Here is a 23,803-nt window from a genome sequence, read left to right on the forward strand (position 1 = left end):
TGTGTTTGTGTCTTGACTGTCCCAATCGCCATAATAATTTTTTGAGGGGGTCCTTTTTTCTATGTTCTTCCAAGGACGTGATGTTAAGATTGGGCCCTGCCACATCTCTGGAAGAAGGGTCTGTCCTGGTCTTATTGCTGCTTTCTTGGAGTATTGAGTATTGTGTTATTCCAGGATCTCAGGGACAGCCTGGACACTTGCAGGCTTTCAGTGTTCCTGAAGTGGTCTGATCTAGGGCAAAGTCTGATTGCTGCCCCTGGTCTGGTCTGAGCTCTGCAAGTTCCTGACCTGGATTTGGTCTGAGCAAGAGTAGATGCTGCTGGATTTTGCCTATATCAGCTGTCTGGAAACTCTACTGGCTCATATTGGCAGAATTGTAGGCTTCCTTTTGGCCTGGGATTCCCGCCCTGGGGGCTAGATGTTGGAAGTGAGACCTTGCTCTGCTGTGGGTCTGATCCTCACCATTGCTGCTACTGGCTTCTGTCTTCAGAACTTTCCTCCTTTCTCCATATCCTGCCTCCCTTCCTGGGAACACCACTGCTGATGGGCAGCTCCCCTTCTTACTCTGCTCTGGATCTACAACCTGGGACTGGTGAGTGGGCAGCAAAGCTGCCAGTTGGCACCTGTCCCTGTTGCAGTGCCAGGTGTGGGTCTAAGACCTCTTATTGCCCTGATGGATAGCCTTTCTTTGTCACCAGTGTCTGCAGGTCTTCTTGTCTGTCTCCCTGTGCTGAGCTGATTTGGATGAAGGACTCAATGTGACTTTTTCTGAATTTCTCCAGCAAGATTCAGTTGAGTGCATTTTCTAAGTCTGTTAAGCAGAACTTGTGCAGAGAAGTTCATTGCATTGCTTCCTCTCCCTCTGCTCTCTTGGCTCCACATCTGTAGGCTAATACTTCATTATTGTTTCTGTCAAAAAGCCAGCCTCTGCATCTCAGTGCCTCAGGCCACTCTCTAAGACTAGAAGCTACCAAAGCCAGCCTTTGTTACAGGGAGTTTTCTATACCTCTGAAATCATAGCTCTGGTCCCTGTCCCTATCTGTGATCTATTATATGTGGGTAAGTGTCATTTTCTCTTATCTAATTTAAGTTCCTTAAGGGTGGAAACTTTTACTTCTGTCTTTATATATCAGATACCGTGTAGGCACTTAATAATTGCTTGTTGAATAATTGATTATATCAATGTGTCAGTTTGTTCAACCATTACCCAGTTGGTAGACACCCACTTTCCTTCCATAGTGTTGTTACTACAAAAAATATTACAGTAAAAATTTTTGTAAATATGAGACTTTCCCTTTTGTTTTTTACTTCCTTGAAGATACATGCCTAATAGCTGGGTCAAAGAGTGTGTATGGTTGAGTGACTTTTCTAGGTTAACTCCAAGTTGTGTTTTTGGATTGTTTGGGCCTTAGTTTCATCCACTGTTAAAATGAGGAGGTTGGCCTAGGTGACCTTTGAGGTTCCAGCTTTAAAACTGGGATGGTGTGATTTGCTAAGGATGATATAGAAGTCACTCCTGTTCAGATCCAGAGAGGCCATGCTAGATGATGGAAAGAGGACTAGAACCTCTTGGGAGTCTTTGGACAAGTCTCTTCAGCTCACAAAGCCTCATCTGTCATCCAGAAAATCCGGAAGGTAGACTTTGGATGACTTTTGGAGGGCCTTTTTTAGGATGGAATCTCAGCATCCTAATGACTCCTGGAGGGCCTTCCAACTGAGATTCTTTCTGAAAATCCAAAACAGCCAGCCATTCCTGAAATTTGTGAAAGCATCTCGTAGTCCTTCTATAATCGATGGTGTGTCTCTATTACAGGTTGCGGGCCTCCCGGGTGCTTCTTGTTGGAATGAAAGGTTTGGGGGCAGAAGTGGCGAAGAATCTCATTTTGGCAGGTGTGAAAGGACTGACCATGATGGATCATCAGAAGGTGAAACTCCATTTTTATTAATCTGCTTATCAGTCTCATCTGTCTCACCACAGCCAAGATTTCATGGGTCAAGTGGAGCAGGATGCTAGTCTGTATGTGAGTGTGAGTGGTGGGACAGAGGGGGAGGTTGTGTCCTGTTATGAGAGCGAAACTGGACCGTAGCTCTGTCACTTACACACAGTGCAGGTGACCTTGTGCTCTATACCTCATTGGAGTCTTTCACTCAATTTTGTTTTTTTATTTTTAAATAATTATGCTTTATATTCATTTTTTAAAATTTTGAGTTCCCTATTCCCTCCCTTCTTCCAGCCCTTTCCCCAACCATTGAGAAGGCAAACATTATGATATCATTGGTGTATGTGAAATCATGCAAAACATATTTCCATATTAGCTATGTTGCACCCCCCCCCAAAAAAAAAACCCAAGAAAAATAAAGTAGAAAAGTCTGCTCTAGTCTGCACTCAGAGGCCATCAATTTTCTCTCTGGAGGTAGACAGCATTTTCCATCACGGGTTCTTTGGAATTGTCCTGGATCATTGTCTTGATCAGAATAGCTAAGTCATTCACAGTTGGTCATCATTACAATATTCAATATTGCTGTTACTGTATACTGTGTTCCCCTGGTTTTGTTTACTTCATTTCCCATGAGTTCATTTAAGTTTTAACAAGATTTTCTGAAACCATCCTGCTCATCATTTCTTATAGCACAATAGTATTCCATCACAATCATATACCACAACTTGTTCAGCCATTCCTCAATTGATGGGCATCCTCTCAATTTCTAATTCTATGCTGCCACAAAAAGAGCTGCTATAAATATTTTTGTACAAAATAGGTCCTTTTCCCTTTTCTTTGCTCTCTTTGGGATACAGACCTAGCAGTGGTATTGCTGTGTCAAAGGGTGTGCATAGTTTTGTAGCCCTTTGGAAATTTGAAAAGTTTGTGTCACTGTGAGCCATTATTTTTAGTCCACATCTTTCTTAAGTCAGATAGTATCTCCTTGGATTGCCATTGCCTTGTCTTGGACATCTGGGCACTCACTGTGAGGGATGTCGACTTTATTCCAGAGGTAAATCTATCCTTCCAGAAAGGGAAGAAATGTTTCATTTCTGTTCAGGCCACTGAAATGGCTGACTTTAATTTGATTCCTGGCCTGTAGCAACTGCTTAATAAATGCTTGTTGACTAACTGACTGAAGTGAAGGCAGAGATGCTTCTAAGGATTGGGCAGGGTTGGAGAATTGGAAGAGTAGCTCTTTGACTTCAGAACTGTAGTGAAATTGAGCAGTGAAAAAACATAACAATTCATCTGGAAGAACAGAAGGTCAAGAATATCAAGGGAATCAATGAAAAAAAAGTGAAGGAGGTGGCCAAAGCCAGATCTCAAACTATATTATGACATGGTAATCATCAGAACAACCTAGTACTGGCTAAGAAATATGGTGGTGGAACAGTGGAGTAGATTGGGTACATGATATGTAGCAGTGAATGACCAAGGTAATCTAGTATTTGATAAACCCCAAAATCCAAGATTTGGGGACAAGAAATCACTGTTTGACAAAAATCGCAGGGTGACTAGAAAGCAGTTTGGCAGAAACTAGGTATAGGCCAATATCTCACAACTTATGATGAGATAAGGTCAAAATGGGTACATCATTTAGCTGTAGAAGATCATATTATAAGCAAATTAGAGGACCATTTTACCTGTCAGATTTATGGATAAGGGAAGAATTTATGACCAAACAAGAGGTAGAGAGGATCATGGAATATAAAATGGATAATTTTTATTATATCAAATTAAAACACTTTTGTACAAACAAAACCAATGCAACCAAGACTAGAAGAAAAGCAGGAAGCTGTGGGGGGCGGGGTGGATTTTACAAGTTCCTCTGATAAAGCTTGCTTTTTCAAATATGTAGAGAACTGAGTCAGATTTATAAGAATGAGTCATTCAGTTGACAGATGCTCAAAGGATATGAACAGGTAGTTTCAGAAGAAGAAATCAAAGCTATCTATAATCACATGAAAAAAATGCTCTAAATTACTATTGATTAGAGAAATGAGATTAGAACACCTCACACGTATCAGATTAGCTAGTATGGCAGAAAAGGAAAATGACAAATGTTGGAGGGGATAGTGTAAAAATTGGGACACTGTTGCACTGTTGGTAGAGTTGTGAACTGATCTTACCATTCTGAGGACCTATTTGGAACTATGCCCAAAGGGCTAGAAAACTGTGCATACCATTTACCCAGCAATACCACTGCTAGGTCTTTATCCCAAAGAGAGCAAAGACAAAGAAAAGGAGTCATATGTACAAAAGACCTGGAAATTGAGGGGATGCCCACCATTTGGTTAGTGGCTGAACAAGTTGTATATGGTTGTGATGGAATACTACTATGCTATAAAAAAATAGATGAGCAAGATAGCTTCTGAAAAACCTGGAACGATATGTATGAACTGTTGCAGAGTGAAATGAGCAGAACCAGGGGAGCATTGTGTGCTGTAACAGCAATATTGTAATGATAATTAACTGTGAGTGACTTAGTTCTTCTCTGCAATACAGTGATCCAAGACAATTCCAAAGGACTTATAATGAAAAATGCTCTCCACCTCCAGAGAAAGAACTGATGGAGGCTGAATGTAGATTGAAGTAATCCAAGACCTTAGGAGCTATGATTCTGTGTCTTCCATGGCAGACCAGCTACTGGTCACAAGAGAAAAGAAGTAAATTCCCTATTTTTCTGAAACTGATTTTCATTATGACACTCCCCTGCTCTGCACAAAACCTTTACTTTCCCCCTGAATGCTAGTGTAATGCCTTCCCTCTGTGGATTGTCTTCAGTTTATCCTCTGTATATAATGTTTGTCCATAGGTGTTTGCGTGTTTCACTCTTTCATTTATAAGCTCTTGGGGAGCAGGATCTATATTTTATCTTTCTTTTTATCCCCAGCACTCAGCACAGTGTCTCTCAAATTGTTGTTGTTCAGTTATTTGAGTTGTGTAGATGCTCTGTGACTCCATTTGGGGTTTTCTTGGCAAAGATCCTGGAGTGGTTTGCCATTTCCTTCTCCAGCTCATTTACAGATGAGGAAACTGAGGCAAACAGGGTGAAGTGACTTGCCCAGGATCGTGTAGCCAGTTGGTGACTGAGGACAGATTTGAACTCGGGAAGACAAGTCTTCTTGACTCCGGGCCAGGCGCTCTATCCACTGCACCACCTAGCTGTCTACCTCACAAATAGTAGGCATTGTTTTTAAACACTGCAAAAAGATGATCTCTATTTAGAGAATGATTTAAAGACATTATGCTTTTCTTTACAAATAGATGTGGAACAGGAGCTGCCTCCTTTTTTTTGTTTGTTTTTTGTTTTTTTTGGCTAGGCAGTTGGGGTTAAGTGACTTGCCCAGGGTCACACAGCTAGTAAGTGTCAAGTGTCTGAGGTCGCATTTGAACTCAGGTTCTCCTGACTCCAGGGCTGGTGCTCTATCCACAGTGCCACCTAGCTGCCCCCAATAAATGCTTGTTGACTCAGGAACATTGATCCTGAGATTGCAGTTTCCAACTTAGAGACAGCCTTATACATTATAGAAGTCAGGAGCTCCTGGATCCCTCTGTTACTGCAGGCTGCAGCATGGGCAGTGCTCCATCCAACTCACATAACATTCCTGGAGGGAGGGGATGCCCACTGCCAGCAGAATGAGCTAAGGCCGTGCCGTGGCCTGTCAGGGATTATGGAAGGAGTTATTTGGATGGTGTAGAAACTGAGGTAAGGGTAAGATGGCTGTTGAGCAGTCCTACAAAATATTTCATTTTTTAAATTATTTTTAAATATCAGGCTCTTGGGAGAGTTTGATAGCAGTTATGGCTTGCTGTCTCATGTTTTAGGTCTTGATCAGTGTCTGATTATGGGGGTTTTGTGTTGGGAATATTTCTCTTGTGTGGGGAAAAAAATCTATGAAGATCCTATATTTAGAGCTGTGAGGGGCCTCAGAGGACATTTTGCTTTACAGTTGAAGAGATTGAGGCCTGTTCTGCCCTGCCCAGGGAAACAAGGCTCAGTCCCTGAGCCAATGTTCAGGCTGTTTCCTGGCCCCCTTGGACTTGCCTGAGGCCCTCTCTGCCTCCAGCACCAGCTCAAAGGAGGAGGACCCGAGTGCAGATCTGGCCTCACACATGCACCAGCTGGGTGACCCTGGGTCAGTCACTTCACCCTGTCTGCCTTAATGCACTGGGGGAGGAGACTGCACAGCACTCTGACACTACGGACAAAACCGACTGAAAAGCCACCTTCTTCACTGGCCCTGGGAAATCTTCTGTCATCGACGCATCCCGTTATAGGTCCCTCTTTTCACAGAGTCCAGTGGCACCTATAGTCAATAGCCTTCTTTGTGGTGTTTGTCTTTTATATGCTGTGTGTGTCCCAGCTTGTAGTGCCCCATTTAATCAATGCTTGTGATTGACTGGTATGCAGACCTTCTTTCATTGTTCCCAAGGGTGTTAGTTTTCTGTAGCTAGACCGTGAGCTTCAGAGCAGAGGCTTTGTCCAATTTCTGGACATTCTACCTTTGCCTCCCTAAGCCTTATTGATGGACAATCTTGTTTGGGGAATTTTGATACAGCGATGGCTTTTTTCTTAACACAAGGGGGAGCTATTGACCTCAGAATGGGAAGAACAGTAGCAAGTGAAATTTTTCTCTCCTGGGAGGTTGAGGAAAGGAAGCAGGGGACAAAATTGGCTGCTGTTTCTTGAATGTAGGTTTTATAGGTGTGTTTGTTGGGCAGGGGTGGGAGGGGTGGATTATCCTTGAAAATCCAAAAGTCTGTCACACTGTCTTCTGTTAGAGATGACTTTTGTGCAAAAGTTTAAGAATTTTAAAATTTATTCCCAGGTATCTCCTGAAGACACTAGTGCTCAGTTCTTGATTCCTACTGCTGGATCTTCTGGCCGGAACAGGGCAGAAGCCTCTTTGGAACGGGCCCAGAATCTTAATCCCATGGTGGATGTGAAGGTGGACACAGAGAATATAGAAGATAAGCCTGAGACTTTCTTCACACAATTTGATGCTGTAAGTTTTACAGGAAGTGAAATTTTGAGCTTGACTTTTCACAATATTAAAATTTCTCAGCATATCCTTTCAAACAGGCCATCTATTCACTTAGGCCTTTCTACACTTTCTTGTTTCTCTTTTGTGGCACCAAAGATCATGACATTTTATACTTGCAGGAAGAATCTCTGTAATTGATTTCTTTCCTCAATAATAACTTGAAGCAGACGTTTGGTTCATTTGTGGCATTCCTTGAATTGTTAACCTTAGAGGATCTGGTTACTAGAGCCAAAGTGTCAAGCCGCTAATTGTGATATTTAGATGCACAGTAAATAGGAGCTGCTACCTTATTGCCCATTAGTCTGACCCTTTTCCTAATAGAGCATCTGTTTGTGTTAATGGGCCCTCTTAATGATACAGTGGGGCAGGTTTCTACTTAATCCCCTTTACACATCTGTTCACTAATACATTTGGTTTAAGCTTTATTGTTGTCTGGAGATAGGAGTATTTTTTGACTAATTCACCAACACATTTTTCTCTTCTGAAAAGGAGATTATTTCCATTTTTAAGGTTTACAAGCTAGGCTGTGGTGGAGAGAATGTGGGCTCAAAAACCAAAAACACACTTTTGTCATTTTTTTTCACATTCCCTTAAAAGTAGATGTTCTTAACCTAGGGGTCTGTAAACTTGTTTTTTTAAAATGTTATTGGAGGGGCGCAGCTAGGTGGTGCAGTAGATAGAGCACCAGTTCTGGAGTCAGAAGGACCTGAGTTCAAATTCGGCCTCAGACACTTGACACTTACTAGCTATGTGACCCTGGGCAAGTCACTTAACCCCATTGCCTGGCCAAAAAAAAGGATATATCTATCTATCTATCTATATATATATATCTATATCTATCTATATCTATCTATCTATCTATATATATACATCTCATGAGAACTGTACTTAGCTTCCATTGTAATTCTAGGTGTTTTATTTTATGCATTTAAAACATGATTCTGAGAAGTCTATAGGCTTCTCCAGACTGCCATAGGGGTCCAGAATACAGAAAAAAGTTTTAAAAACCCTGCCCATAGAGGAAATACATAGTCTTCGGAAGTTGAATTTCTTACACTTGATCTGTTTGATCCTGTCTGCTAGTTCAAGTATTAAAGTGTATCATGGCAGCTCCTTGATTTAGTGGAGTACAGACCAGCAGTCCCAGAAATACATTGATCATCACTTTGAGTGAGTCACTGAGTCTGAATGAAAGGTCACTTGGGTTTGTAACCTTTGCTGTTGGCCATTAATGCAGACAACTTTTCACACCAGATTTTGTGGGTGGAAATCCTAGCAGGGCTTTGTTTTATTTCTATTTTCCTAACATCAGCCCAGAAGAGAGAGAACATGCCTATTCTAAGGTACATTGATGATCTCTAGTGATCACTTTTGAAAAGTGGTTTTGGTCCTGACTGTAAGTTGGCAACCATTTAAAATTGGAAGAAAACTTTCTCACATGCCTTGATTTGGGTTCATCACGATCTTCACGGCTCTCTTCTGTGTACACTTGGCATACGCCTTTATTAATGCAGCCCAAGATTGATTGTGTTGGCTGCTTGACAGTCACATCACACTATTGGCATGGACGGAAGGCGTTTTGAGGAAGAATTCTTACCTTCTTTCCTTGTCCGTTTCTCCTTCCCCTTTTTTATTTACTTATCTAGCTGTAGGGTTTTTTCATTTATTGAAAGTGCCTGTGTCCAAATTGAAGCTGATGTTAAGGATGTCTCACTAATGTGTTTATAGATAAGGAATATACCCCATCTTGTTGTAGGACCTTAAACTGGTCAGTTTTTGGGCTCTGTCTAAACCCATTTGGGGTCACTAGAGTGGCATTTTAACTTCGTTTATATTTCTATACACTGAAAACTGCCATTTTTCTTGCCTTCTAATAGTGATATTCCAAGAGCCTGTCTTACCAGTTTGAAACTGGTCTTAAACATGTCCACAGAGCCTGTTATTTAGGATAGTTAAATGTCAGTAAGGTGAATCATTGATTTCAAAAACTCATTCCCAGCTTCTTTCCTTTTCTCTAGGTATGTCTGACTTGCTGTTCCAGGGATGTCTTAGTTAAAATTGACCAGATCTGTTATAAAAATAGCATCAAGTTCTTTACCGGGGATGTTTTTGGCTACCACGGATACATGTTTGCCAATCTGGGAGAGCATGAGTTTGTGGAGTAAGTGCTGGGAGAGGAGTTCACAGCTTCCTAAAAATTAAATTAAATTGGATTGGATAGGAGGGAACTGACAGCCTAAAATGCCACTGCTTTTAGCATTGAGGTAATTCAGTAACATATTTCAACACATCCATTACCTTTTTCATTCCCCTCACTCCCCCACCCCTCAAATCCATTGTGCTGGAGGCCTGGCTCTAGTTATCGTCCTCTTTTGTGGCTCATTGTACACTGAGAATTACCAAGGTCTGTAACTTTGACTGTAGGAACTGAGGGAAGAAGGGATCTTCATGTTCTAGACTTGGAAATTTGCCAATGCAGACCAAATGGACAAAGCAGAGGAAATCACCTGTGGAGTTTCATTTTAGAGCTAACACACCTGCATATAAGAGCCTGAAAAACAATGCTTACACTGACTTGCAGGGAATGGAGAATCTGGACTGCATACTCGTTCTTTTGAGTCTGGCTACTAACTGCTTCCTTGGTTTCAGTTAATTATATTTTCTGTGGGCCTACATTGTTCAGATCAGTTAAAATTTTTTAAAGAGCAAGAATGTCCAACTCTTCCCATCAAAGTGCCTGGCACAGTACTGTGGGTGCGTGCGTGTGTGCGTACACATGTATGTGTGTGTGCTCAGTACCAGAGAGTGCACTTCAGGCCATTATTTGACTTGGCCCCATTGTGGCCCTAAACAGGCTGCATTATTGTATTCCTAGTGAGAAGGGCCTGTGTGTGGAAGTGGCATAAACAGAAGAGTCAAGGACACGTATGGCCAGAAGAAATGAGTTGGCTGGCCGTCCCCAGCAATGACTTAGGCCCATTCTGGAGTGCTTGTAGGTTTTACCAGCACTCCCATCCTGTCTCTTATCTGAGCCTTTGAGGTCAGTGCTGTGATCACATTTTACGGAAGGACCTGGAAGTTCATGGGGTCATGCAGAGAGGAGGTGTCTGAGGAAGACGTCAGTCCCAGGTCTTCTTGACTTCAGGTCCAGTGCCCTCTCCACAATGCTGTACTGCTTCAGAAGATGGAATCACAGGAATCAGGTTAATAGGAACGCACCTCGATGGTGCCTTAGTATCCATGAAAGAGAAAGACAGAGCAAGGCCTCCAGCATAATAGGGGCTTGGGGGCAAGGGAGGATCCTCTAGAAAGACTTGCAAAAGAATGATACAAGAGCTTAAGGATGGGTTGTGAACAGTACCGTAGAGAGAGGGACCATGATCATGGATGTGTTGAAATATGTTACTGACCCTCTCTGGGCCCCAGGCTCCTCATCTGTAAAATGAGGAGGCTGCACTAGATGGCTCCTTCCATTTATAAGTCTGGGATCCTGTCAGCCTCAATTTCGGATGAGAGAATGTTATGAAAGTTGCTATGAGACTAAGCTATGAAGTGGTCTGGTCCATCCATGAACAAGTGTTGCTGGTGGTCTTTTTAGCACTTATGAATGCATTAAGGAGCCATATTTCAAACAGACCTGTTTGTTTGACTCTCATTAGTTCTTTGAACCTAGAGTCGTAGACTATTACCTTGAGTCATTTGAAAGGAGCCCTGAGAAGCTGCATGTAAAGTCTTTACGTTATAGAGGGCTGAGTGTAGTGTAGTGGTGTTGCTGCATTCCCTTGGGTGCCTGTACTGGAAGCTCTGAGAGGGTTTAGCTCACCTAAGAGAGACCTCTGGGAACTGGGCAAGTCCTCCTGCCTCTAAAGGTAATCAGACTGAAGGTAACATCCAGGTCCCTCTCACAGGCATTCATGGTCTCTGCTGGGCTTGATGTCAGGAAAAGCTGCCCAGCCATTGGACCTGTCCAAGAATAGAATGGGTGCCCTTTGAGCAGAGGCTCTGGGGTTGAGGAACCAGGTTTGGGGGGAGGCAGTTAAACTAGGGACCCCCAAAGCCTCTTCCGCATCTGAGATTCTGTGACTCGTGTCATCTTTAGGGAGAAAACCAAAGTCTCCAAAGTCAGCCCAGGAGTGGAAGATGGACCTGACACTAAGAAGGCAAAGTTGGAGGCCACAGAAACGATGATGGTGAAAAAGGTAGATGTCCTAATGTCCCTCCACCCTTCCCACCCCTTATCCTGCTCGGAGGGCCGAGGGAGGGAGTTGGGGCTGGGCTGCCACATCTGAAAACAGCCTCATCTTTGAGTGGAGGTGCCTGCTGGCTGCCTTCACCTGGGGTCCCTGGTATTTTCATGCTGCACCTCTGGGGCAGAGACCACTTATAATAACCTTTGAACAAAAGCTTTTAGTGTTGAAAAACAGGTCATAGAGTAGATTGTTAAATGGAACTATCCATAGTCTTACTGTGACTGCGTGCTTTTAGAAAGGTGGGCAGCAGCAGTATGTAATGGATTTGGAGGCAGAAGCTCTGGCTTCTTTGTCTCCTTTTCATTTCAAGAAACTTTAAGTGTGTACTCTGTATAAATGCATTTTCATTGGCCCTGAAGATAACGATGCTGAGAAACAGGCTGTACTTTCAGCTCACGGTTTGATAGAGCGGACCAGGCTGGGCTGAGAGTGGCAGATGAGAAGAGCATGAAGGAGAGGGCCAGTGTGAGGAGGGGAGAGATCCTTTCACCTGGGAAGGTGGCAGGTGGGCAGGGATCACGGGTGTGATGACTGATGGTGTTTGGGTAGAAAAGAAGGGGTGGAAAGAGGTAAATAGTCCAGCAAAGGCTTGGGAGAAAGGGAGCATCTGGAGCATGGGCTCTTAATCTGGGCTCCATGTTCTGACACGGAATCCCTTCTAGGCTTCACCAGACTCCCGAAGGGGTCCATGGCACACAGAAGGTGAAGAAGCCTTGATCCAGAGCTACTGGTGGCTTTGGGTAAGGCTTCTCCTCAATGAACCTTGGTTTCCTTATCTGTAAAATCAGAATGATAATATTTGAACTGTACTTATCACGTGAGGTAGTTATGAGAAAAGCACTTTGAACCATCTAAGAGTGAGCTTTTATTAAGATGATCATTTTATGAGTTGGGTGCCTTACAAACCCAGTCCAGATTCTAGAGAAGGGGGGAGGGGGGCAGCACATTAGGACAATTTCTTTGTTGCATCAGCTGCCTTGGAAATTGTTTTATTGTCTGAAAAGATAGAGAGAGGGTGAAGGGCTGGGAGCCAAGAAAAGTTAGTGGAAGCAGAAGGCGGACCAGATGTGGGGTATCTGGCTACTCTTTAGTGTCAGATCTTTTGCGGAAAAATAACAGGCAATGTAGACATTCTAGACTGGTTTGTTGTTGTTTGAATCCCTTTTAAAGTGATTCCTAACTGCAGAAACCACAGTCACGGAACAAACTCTTAAAGTGTTGTTGTATTTTATATTTGAGTATCTTAAAGCTGAGGTAAGAAATATGCCTTAAGGGAATTGTAAAGTCCATATCTAAATATCAGTTCACAGTAACTTAATTATCCTCAGAGTGAACATTGGTGTTTTGACCAAAACTTAGCAACCCCCCACCCCCGCCCCCTTTGCCCTGCTCAGTCAAGCTTTGGAGCGGTGGTGAGAGGGTCTGGGAGAGATGAATTGTTAACAAATGCAGGAGTATAAAAGCTTCATTGTGGGTGCTGTCACTTTATAAATCACACCCTCTTAGCAGGTTGACACTTGGCCTTGGTGAGGAGGGGTTTATATCTTTAAGACCTTCTGGAATTGGAGTAGGGCTTTCACATTTAAATAAAGTTAGTGCCCTGCTTTGTTAGCCATTCACAGCTGGAAGTTTGACACTGCTCTCAGTCCTGCCGAGCTGCTCTGGAAATCCCCTTGTGGGAGCTACTTTCTCTAACTATGAGGGGAATGTCGGCTGCCCCGTCATGCACCCTGGGGCCTTTGTGCCCCACTCATCCAGCTTGTCGGTTAACAAGCCCTTCGTCCTACCCAGGGCCCAATTTTAAGGTATCAAAATATTCTCCAGCTGACATTGTTAGTCAGCTGTTTCTCTTGGACATTTTGAACCAGTGCTCCAACCCTTATCTGTTAAGGTTTTGATGCATACAGTGCATTCCTATTGATCTTCTCCAACATTCCAAACCTTGGCTTTATGGAGCCCTGCCAGGCAGCCTTTTACAGGCCTGGGAGTCTGCACCTCTCCATTTTGGTGGTGATTCTGCCATTAGTCAACTCTCTGGGCTTCAAGTAACTGCTTCTGCAAAATGAAGTGTTTGGATGAGAATCAGTTATTCTCTGGGGGCCCTTTGTGCTTTCAAATTTGGTGGTTCCCTGGTTCAGACATTGCCCCTCTGTCTACATTGTAAAGAGTCACCAGTTAAGTTGTACTGTGTTAGTTCAGCAGAGAGCAGGCACCTCTAGCTTCTCCAGTTGACTCTTGGTGAGTGCTCATGCAGGCCTCCCTGGGGTGCAAAGCACCCCAAGGTAGGCTTTGTATTCCTAAATCTACCTGGTGTAGTGACTAGAAACTTTTAAAAAAAAAAAGCGGGGGGGGAGAAACTCCTTAGGAAAATGATTTTGATACCTTTGTGGAGCTTCTGAATGCTTTTCTGAGGCCCAGAAAATACCAGTAGGAATGGCCATCCCTGTCATTGTAGATGAAGGATGGTGGGTGACCTCCCCAGTCACATGGGGTGAGGACAGAGCCAGGTGCAAAGCCAGGTCTTCGGGCCCCACCTCCATGTCTCTTTCTAGCACATGTGGGTCAGTGCTCATCTCCACCAGAATGAGGGGTCTTGTGCTCACTTGGTGTAGACAAGGTTTTAGGGTCAGAGTTGCTTTAGTTGCCCCCTCTCATCTAGACAGTGTACCTCAGACTTACTTGAGAATCTCCTTCTGTCACGGCAACTAGATGGCGCAGTGGATAGAACACCGACCCTGGAGTCAGGAGGACCTGAGTTCAAATCCAGCCTCAGACACATTACACTTTCTAGCTGTGTGACCTTGGGCAAGTCACTAAACCCTGCTTAACCCCCCCCAAAAAAATCTCCTTCTGTGGATCAAAGACTCACTGCTCTAGTTCTGTCCTCCTTCCCCTTCAGCATCCTCTTATACGTGAGAGCCTTGGAAATATTTGAAAACAACTGTCATGTTCCCCCCAAGTCAACTTTTCTCCAAGCTTAACAGCCCTAGGTCCTTCAGCCAGTCTTTGTATGGGACTAGTCTTGAGGCCTTTAACCTTCCTGCTTGCCTGCCTGCAGACTCTCTCCAGTTTATTAGCATCCTTCACAAAATGTGGTGCCACGTGTCGTCTGACTAATATCCAATCCAGCCTCACCCTGTCCTCCTGGCTGTCCTGGATAAACGGCCTAGGGTAACAGGAGCTCTTTTGGCTGCTCCCTCACACTTGACTCCTTGAGCTTGCTGTCCACTAAGACCCTCAGATCCCTTGCAGACAAAATGCCATCTGGCCACATCGAGGCCATTTTGTAAAAGCCAAGTGTGACATTTGACATTGATTTCCATTAAATTTCGTTTTGCTAGATTTGGCCCCAGTTCTAGAGTGTGACCTTTTTCTTTTTTTTTGTTTTTTTTTTTGATCTTGAGTCTGTCATCTACTTGTTACCGATCTCTCTGAGTGTAGTGTGATCTGCACATTAGATTAACCATGCCTTTAATCCAGGTCCTGGGCCAGGCTTAGCTACCGGGGTACTCCACAGGTTGACATCTAGCTAGTAGGGATGACTCTTTGTAGCTAGTCATTCAGCTTGCCATTTTGAATCCATGTAACTACTGTTGTGGTTACACATCTCTCCATCTTGGCCACAAAAGTAGCACAAGAGGCTTTGTTCTATGCTTCGCTAAAACCCTGATCAACTGCGTCTAGAGCATTTCCCTCATCTCAGTTTAATAACATTGTCCCCAAAAAAGGAAATGACATTTTTGATGCTGTAATCTTCAGCTCAAATAAAGCAGTGTTGTTATGCTGCCTGCTCCCACCAAGTGATTGAGAAGAAAGAACCTAGCCAGGATGTCAGGGTGAGGAAGTAACCTGAGACACAGATCAGATCTGGGTCACACAATCAGATAGTTGGAAGGGACCTCATTGCAGTCTATTCCCAACTTCCCACCCAACATAGGAATCTGCTTTGTAATATCCTCAACAGATGGTTTTCCGACCTCTTGTTGAATGAAGCCTTCCAGTGACTGAGCCCACTATCTACCAGTTTTGTTGGATAACTAAGAGTGATAGAATGTTCTGTTCTGCATTGAGACAAAATGTATCTCCAGACGACTACTCACCATTGCTTAGGTCTGCCTATTAGTGTCAAAAAGAAGTCGAATTTCTCTTTCCTGTGACAACTCTCCAAAGGTTTGGAGACAGTTTGTACACTGTCCTTGAACTTTCTCATTCTCATCAGAAAATACTTACCAATCTTCTTTTGCAGAGTAGGGAACTGAGGCCCTGGTTTTCTATCACATAGCTAGTTAATGTGTAAAAAAAAAAGCCTGATTCCAGATCTTGTCCTAACCAGTGTTCTTTTTAGTAGTAGTAATAGTAGTACTAGTAGTACTAGTACTAGAAGTACGAGTAGTGGTAACAAAAAGATAAATAGCCACTAATATTTCTGTAGTACTTTAAGGTCGGTAAAAAACATTTTGCTTTCATTATGCCATTTGTTCCTCACAAAGACTCTCTGTGTGGTGGGTGCTGTTGTTGTCTACTGTTGTTTTGTGGAGGAGGAAGGAAGTCAAAGTGGTTTGCCCCAAGGTTACAGAGCTAGTAGGTGTCTTAAGAGGGATTTGAACTCAAGATCCTTCTGGACCCCAAGTCCAGCAGTTTGACTACTATGCCCTGTAGGCACCTCTAGTATTTCCTGACTTAATTGAGTATGCAAATTGTATAAGTAGGTTTCCTTTAATTAATCACATATTTCTTTTTTTAAAATCATATTTCTATTAGGAATCATGTTCAAAATTAATATAATGCCTATTTTCAGAGTTAGGTTAAAATAATAAGTTGTGAACTTATGATAGTCCTTGGAACTATTAATTTTTTTCTCTGTACCTCTTTTGTGCCTGGCTAATTAGAAGCCACATAATTCTGTAAGTACACCCAAGTGTCTGCTACTATTATATGCCCAAGAAAGGCTCACCCAGAGAAGATGCCAGCCTGCACCAATAGAGGGAGTTTCCTCATAACTGCTGAAATGGCCTGTCCAATACTCAGCCCTTTCCCTATTTTTATGAGCCATACTTATGCTGTGTAAACTTCCACTATCTGTCATCCGACCCATAAATAAATTAGTCTTGCTTTGATGATGCTGGTCTGTGAGCAGCTATTGATTGTCTGTTCTGATCAGTACTGGGCCAAATCAGGCAACAGGACAGTCAGGTTATCTTGCTGTTTACGTGGTGCTTTGTAGCCATTGCATTCTTTAATGACAATATCTCTCTGAGGCAGTTCATGCAAGTATTAAATCATTATTTTACAGCTGAGACAACTGGATCAGTGGGCTTAATTTGCTCAAGGTGTCTGTCCACTGAAGTGATGGAGCCAGGACCTCAGCCCAGTTCTATTGAGTGCCAGTCTGCTTTATTTCCTTCAACATGGCATAGTGGTAAAGACTGGGATTTGGATTCTGAAGGCTAACTGTGCCACTTGCTACAAATATGATCTAGGACAAACCACTTGCTATGGGTCCCAGCTTCCTCTTATAAAAGGAAGAGGTGAGCTAGATTTTTAAGGACCTGTTCTAAATTGTCTGATCCTGAGAAAATACAGATGGTATTTGGAGATGGAGGAGACTCAAAGAAATGCATCTACTGCAAATTCCTTCTTTAATAGATGAGTCTGTCTAGGCTAGTATAGGTTAAGTGGCTTAGACACACACACACACACACACACACAAACACAGTTTTGTTCCATCCCGTCCTGTCCCATAAGGCAGGCCAGGCACTATTACTGTTCATTGCCATGCTCTTCCTCCTGCATCCCACAGAGAGTGATTTGATGATTTGTGGAAGAGCCAAGCCTTGGGAGTTGGCCAGGAAGTGGGGAGTGGGTGCCGTAGGGAGTTGTATTGACTCTGAATTCTATCTTTACAACAGATAAGGTCCCCTAATTGATTGTCTGAAAGCAGTGCTCTGTCTAGTGATAATAATGCCTTTTATTTGTTCCAGTGGGATGGGTGTAGCAGGGGTCTTACTGATAAAGATCCTGAGGCTCTGGCCCACAGTCAGCGGATTTGCTCCAGGTCAGCCAGGACTGGAACCTGTGTCTCCGGATTTTGAGCAGTTCTCTTGACACTCCCCAAGCAGCTGATAACTTCTCCCTGTGCCATAGATGTACTAGATGAAATCAGTAGTTCAGGAAAATCTTGGTCGTCACAACAGTAAGAAAAAAACTAGTTGTAAGATGGCTTTTAGTAGTATTTTTCTTGGGAAAGGGTCAAGTGGTTCCTCTAAATTGATGTTCATAGTTTTCTAAACTTGTTTTAAAAAAAAAAAACTAGGTTATCTTCTATCAGACTGTGCAGTGAATAGTTTGACTTCTCTTGTAAGACTTCTTTAGGAGTTGTCTGGCAGACTGCTCTAGTATTCAGCATCACTGGATTAGCTCTGTCTTTTGAGGTTAGTATCATTTGCCAAAAGCGCCGGGGCAGCCAAACAATCTATGGTGTGTCATATATCACTGTTTACAATGTGTTGGAACCGCTTGGCAGCAGCTGTGGGAAGGAGGAAAACCATGTTTGTTTAATCTTCTCCAGCAATTTGAACTTCCCTTTGCTTAAACCATCTTGGTACTGCCTGGATGACATGGTTGAACTGCCCAGTATACCAGACATTGATCTCTTAGAATATGTTAACAGTCTTTGTAATTGTCGTTTTCATTTTTTAATAGACTGATTTATAAATATAGACTGACTCTGTGTAGACTTTAGTAGACTGATTAATAGTATTTTTTTGTTATGGTTTAGTTTGGTGCTTGTTTTATAAACTGGCCGTCCGAATTAAGTGACTACAATTTAAGTAGTTATAGGCAAAAGGAGATTTTCAGGTGAATACTTTGAAATTGTAAAGCCGACAACTCTAGCAGAGCCCAGGGACGATGGGAGGTGAAGCCTCATGCAGCAGTAGTCTGAACCACTCCACTCCTGGGAGTCAAGGGTCAGTGGCAGCAGACACACAAGCAGCACTTTCACATGCTGCAGGCTACCTGGATAAAAAGGGAATCGAGGAGGAATTTGGAGAGATATTGCCAGGTCAGCACAGTGGGGATACAACAGTAAAGGGGGACATCCTTTTTCTAGGCATCTGTGGGACCTCTCTCTGACTGATGTAAAGCATCCAATAATTTCTTGGCTTCTCTTACTGGTAATTTTTCCCTTGGTGGAAAAATCACGTAGGTGACTTGGTATTCTGAATTTGCTTTTTACCAAGAAGTAGGAAATGATTATTTGGGATGGAAGTGATTGCTTTGTTGGGGAGAAGTGATTTTTTTTTTTTTTTGAGTTTGAGGTAGAGGAAAGGAAAATTGGAAATAATCTGATACCCACTCTTTACATAGCATTGGAGAGAAAAGCATCTTAAAGGGAGTCAGAGAAAGGATGATCCTATGGCCTAAAATTCTATAGAGGAAGTCAGTGTCAGCCTATGTGGGATGGGAAGCTCTCAAGATTTAAATTTTGAAGACACAAAGAAACAGTTCTGGTGAGAAAGAAAGGGGAGAATTGTCTAAAAAAGAGACCAGTTTGACTGCCCAGGGAACTCACTCAGATTTTTTTTTTAGGCATTTGGGGTTAAGTGACTTGCCCAGGGTCACACAGCCAGTAAGTGTCAAGGGTTTGGTCTCAGGCCAATTTGAACTCAGGTCCTCCTGATTTCAGGGCTGGTGCTCTATCCAAATAGAATACTAGCAAATATCCTACTTCCTTTCTTTTTCCAGGCAGTTGGGGTTAAGTGACTTGCCCAGGGTCACACAGCTAATAAATGTCTGAGGGTAGGTTAAAACTCAGGTCCTCCTGACTCCAGGCAGGATGTTCTACCCACTGCCCCACTTAGCTGCCCTGTCACTCATTTTTTAAAAAGACATGTACAGAAAATGGAAGTGAGGGGACATAACAGGGGAGTCAAATAAAAGGGCGGCCTGGTCCTCTCAGAATAAAGCTCCTAGTAAGCTGGGACTAGTGCAGATGCTGAGGGAGAACGGAGAGGAGAGTCAGAGAAAGGCTGGGTATAGCTTCTGCCTGTAGGGATGGGATAGTTACAGTGACTGAGGAAAGACAGTGGTGCACCTCAGAATCTGCTTTTGTCTTCTCTGCCAGGGAGAATGATCTCTGAACTGGAGAAGATGGAACAGTAATAACTGATAAGGAATGATACCCAATAGAAGCAGGGAGATAGTGAGAGGGAACCACACCATCCTAGGCCCCTCACTGCTCAAAACAGCTGGCACGTGTATTGCTGCACCACTTTGAGGAATCCTTGCAAGTCCATGGCCATTGGGAGTGGTGCCACAAGATTAGAGATGGGGTGATTCCCAATTTTCACAAAAGATCAGGGAGTGGAATCTGTGTAGTAGAGACCAGTAAGCTTACTGAATCCTGGCAGAATTCTCAAACCTGTTTAAGGGGCTGGTTAGTGATCACAAGAGAGTCAACATGACTGGCATGAGGAGTTGTTTGTGCCAGACTAACCACCTTTCACAGAGGTGGATTTAGACTCAATACAAGGAGACCGTCTTCCTCGTGACTGGGGCTTGGGAGCCTTGGAATGGGCTCCCTTTGGAAGTGGTAGGTTACCCCTCACTAGAACTCTGCAGGCTCAGCCCGGATGACCACTAGTTGGCATTTTGGAGAAGGCTTGGCTTCTTCAGGTCTGGGTTGGACCGGCTGAGTCTGATGCGACTCAGGTCCTGTTCCAGTCCATTCTCATGGACTGTCCATCTTATTTGTCTTTCTTGGTTTAATTACATCCAAAGTTGCTTGAAATATAAGGACTCTTAACGAGCATTTGGTGATCTTTATTGTGTTGGTTGTGATTGCACTGACTCCTGAATTGGATGGGACCTAGAGGTCATCTCGGTCCAACTTCTTGTGAAAGGGAAGGATGAATGGACAGATGCCTTTACAAGATCAGGGGCCATCTTGCCTTGGCTGGGACACCTCCCATGACAAGTAACTCACTCCCTCTCTCATGAGGTAGCCTGTGCTATTCTCAGCTGGCCCTTGTTAGGAAACCGCTGCCCTCTAACTTCCCTCCTTTTGCTCCTGGTTCTCTTCTCAAGGACCAAAAATAATCAAGACTGTCTTCTGTGTTTTATTTGTAGAAACATGAGACTTTTAAAAACAAAGGATTGTGGGTTAACATGAAATTAATTCTCTTCAGATGTCCATGTAAATAAGGTCGGAGTAGAGGAACAATGCTGTTTTTATTTTTGGACTAAAGAAACTGAGGCATGGAGATTTTCTTCATTTGGGAGTTGGACGAGACCTTAAAATTTGCCTAGTCAAACCTCTTTATTTTACAAAAGAGGACATTCAGCCTCAGAGAAGGGAAATGAGTTTTTCAGGGTCCCTGGTAAGTAGATGGGAGAATCCAAGAGCAGAGAAAATTAGAGAGCTTTCCTGACTTTGTGTTCTTTCAACTGGACTTAGTTTGCTCTGCCTTCCCGAAGCAAAGTTGTGAAAGAGCCAGGAGTTGAGCATTGCACTCTGCTTGTCTTAGTTTTCTGGCTCAAATGTCCTGCTTTCCTCGAGAGCTGTAAAATGGACTCAGCTTGTGGAGGTGTTCCCTCCTAGGGGGACTCTGCTTACACAGATCCCAGGCTGATTCGTTTTGTAGTTAAGACAACTGTGGTTTTTTTGTCCCACAGAAAGCGGTTTTCTGTCCGTTCAAGGAGGCTCTGGAGGTGGACTGGAGCAGTGACAAGGCCAAGGCAGCCCTCAGACGGACCACTTGTGATTACTTTCTGCTCCAAGGTAAAGCCCTGCCCTCCAGAAAGCACCCGCTCCTGTTTGTCAGCTCGGGACAGGCTTCATGCAGACATCCTGTGGTAGTTAGGACCTGTCCCTGCAGGGGTTTCTCAGTAGCCATAGTCAGGCTGAGCAGGCCTGTGTGTTTGAGAATTTATCATCTCTAAATTGTAGTAAGTGACCATATGGTCTTACATGGAAAACTGGTGTGATATGTCCAGAAGCTGGATTTTTCCTCTCTTCTAGATCTCTTGCCCTTTGTTCAAAGGAAGCTAAATGGTTCTTTGGCAAATTGTCTCTTAAAATGGCGTTTGTATGCTTTAAAGGAAGGATCAAATGATCTGTGATTGACCTTAGTGAATATTTATTCAAATCCCATCGTTTTACAGGTAAGAATAAAAAAGATCATGTGGTTTGTATTTTACCTTTTCCCTCTTCTTGTTTGTAGGGCTTGCAGTTTCATTCACACTATTCCCCTTCCTGCTGCTCAGCATACTTAGATTCTGATTATACATTTATTCCTGAAACGTTGATGAACATTGACTAGATGATGTAAGTGTTTCGTTTCCAGATCTAGTGACTCCTGGTGTGGGGCTGTGGCTGTGGCCTGGAGTTTAAAGGTTACCCCGAGACCGGCCCAGTCAGCTTCAGAGACTTTCCTGCCCACCTTGGTGGCTGCAGGGATGAACTCTTTGGCCCAAGTAACTCTCAAAAGACTATCTGCTAAGGTGTAGGGAAGTTCAGATCTAAAGAGAGTAGCCACACTGTCACAATCATGTATTAGTCGACTAAGTAAGGCCCTTTGAAAGATGCTGAGAAACTGGAGAAGACTAAGACCTGCCCTCAGGGGGCTTCTTTGTTTTTAATCTCCCAGAAGTGGGATCTTTGTGGGCTTCTCGGGCCTTGGCAGATGTGGGACCATCCCCAGATTTGAGGTCAGGAGAATTGGATTTTAGTCTTGGCCCTGACACAGATGTGTTCCGTGGCTTGAGGCAGTTACTCTCCCCCACTTCCAGCATTAAATTTTCTCATTTGTAAGTGGAAGTAATAATTAAACTACTTGTGGAATTTTAACAATGTAAAGAAGTCTTGATAAGAAAAAACTTACTACTCTTTCCCCACTTCTGCCCATCCTCCACTAACTTGCCAATATTATCTTTTTTTTGTTGTTGTTGTTGTTGTTCAATTCATTTTATTTTCAGTTCTGTATGTTTTCCCTCCCATCTCCTCTCTATCTGGGGGTAGATAGTATGTTTCAATATGAATCTTCTGGAACTAGTTGGTTCCATTATCTTAAGCAGAGTTCCTAAGTTTCTCAAAGTTAACTGTCTTTATAGTTGTTACGGTTTGTTTTGTAACAGTTCGTCATACATGCACAGTAGCATTCCATCACATACATATATCAAAACTTGTTCAGCCATACCCCAATTGATGGGCATCCCCTCAGTTTCCAATTCTTTGCCACCATGAAAAGAGCTGCTGTAAATATTGTCTGAATTTGTAGGTCCTATTCCTCTTTTTTTTTTCTTTTTAATCTCTTTAGAGTGTAGACAGACCTATTAGTGGCACATCCCAAAGAGTATGTATGTATCTGTACAGATTAAAAGCTTTTGGGGCACATCGTTCCAGGTTGCTTTGCAGAACAGCCAAACCAGTTCACAGCTCCATCAACAGTACATCAACGTGCCTGTTTTTCCCACAGCTTCTCCAGCATTTGTCATTTTCCCTTCTTGTCTTGGATTTCTTTCTCTGAAAACTTTGACCGTTTATTAATTGGGGAATGGCTCCCAAGTGATTTTCTTAAAGCGCTGACCGTATCAACCCCCCCCCCCCAATTCTGTCATCTTCAGTGGCTCTCTGTTACAGCATTAAATACCTCATAAAATCATGTGGCTTTTAAAGCCCTTCATAAACCACTCCCCACCCCCCCACACACACTTTTCCAGTCTTCTTACACCTTACTTCCGGATCCAGTGACACTGGCCTCCTGCCTGGGCCTTTTTCCTCCTTTCTCAGAATGCTCTCCCTTCTCCTCTGAAGTCTCCTGGCTTCCCTGGCCCTTCAGAACTCAGTTCATATTCCACCTTCTTCTGCAAGATGCCCTTCCCACTGCATACCCCTGCCCACTGATGCCTTGTCCCCAAGATTGCCTTTCATCTAACCTGACTGGAGCTCGTTTGCTCATAGTTGTTTGCATATTGTCTCCCCGTTAGATTGTGAGCACTTTGAGGGCAGGGACTATGCTTTGCCTTTCTTGGTATCCCCAGTGCTTAGCATTACAGAGCCAGGCACCTAGTAGGGGCTTAATAAATACTTGTCAGCTGACTGACTGAGAAGGGGCCGCCACTCATTGGGTGGATTCCCTGTGGAGGACTCGGAGGAGGCAAGAATGTCCGTAGGATGAGAGTGTGAGGACGAAGTGTAACCTGCACCAGTGTAATGAGTGCCCATCTCAGGGAGGTCACCAGTCCATTGAAGATGTACGCACACTGCCTGCCTCAGAGAGATGTCAGGCTCGTGTGCAGGAGGGGACTCTGTGAATGTCATCCCTTGTAATTCTATTTCCTGTGCTTGAGCAGGGTCCCTTGGCCGTCAAGAGTTGGTGGAAGGGGCCTTAGAGGTCCTGTAGCCTCCTGCCTTCATGGTTAGGAAAGCAGTCAGCTAGAATGGAGTAAGTGCCTGCTCCGTGTCAGGCCTAGAAGTACAAAGAGAGGCAGAGTACAGCCCCTGCCCTCTCGGGGTTCA

General features: G+C 43.5%; 1 protein-coding gene across 1 annotated transcript in view; it reads left to right on the forward strand.

Moving 5' to 3' along the window:
- LOC114031018 (SUMO-activating enzyme subunit 1) overlaps positions 1-23,803 on the forward strand; it is a 58,212-nt gene that overhangs the window by 10,907 nt on the left and 23,502 nt on the right. The window contains exons 3-7 of the mRNA XM_027846015.1: positions 1,814-1,925; positions 6,818-6,994; positions 9,052-9,194; positions 11,133-11,232; positions 20,959-21,064. Of these exons, the coding sequence (XP_027701816.1) occupies positions 1,814-1,925; positions 6,818-6,994; positions 9,052-9,194; positions 11,133-11,232; positions 20,959-21,064 (638 nt within the window). The remainder of the gene's footprint in view (positions 1-1,813; positions 1,926-6,817; positions 6,995-9,051; positions 9,195-11,132; positions 11,233-20,958; positions 21,065-23,803) is intronic.

The sequence above is a fragment of the Vombatus ursinus genome, unplaced genomic scaffold (genome assembly GCF_900497805.2).
Source record: "Vombatus ursinus unplaced genomic scaffold, bare-nosed wombat genome assembly UNPS02015030.1, whole genome shotgun sequence".
NCBI lineage: Eukaryota > Metazoa > Chordata > Mammalia > Diprotodontia > Vombatidae > Vombatus > Vombatus ursinus.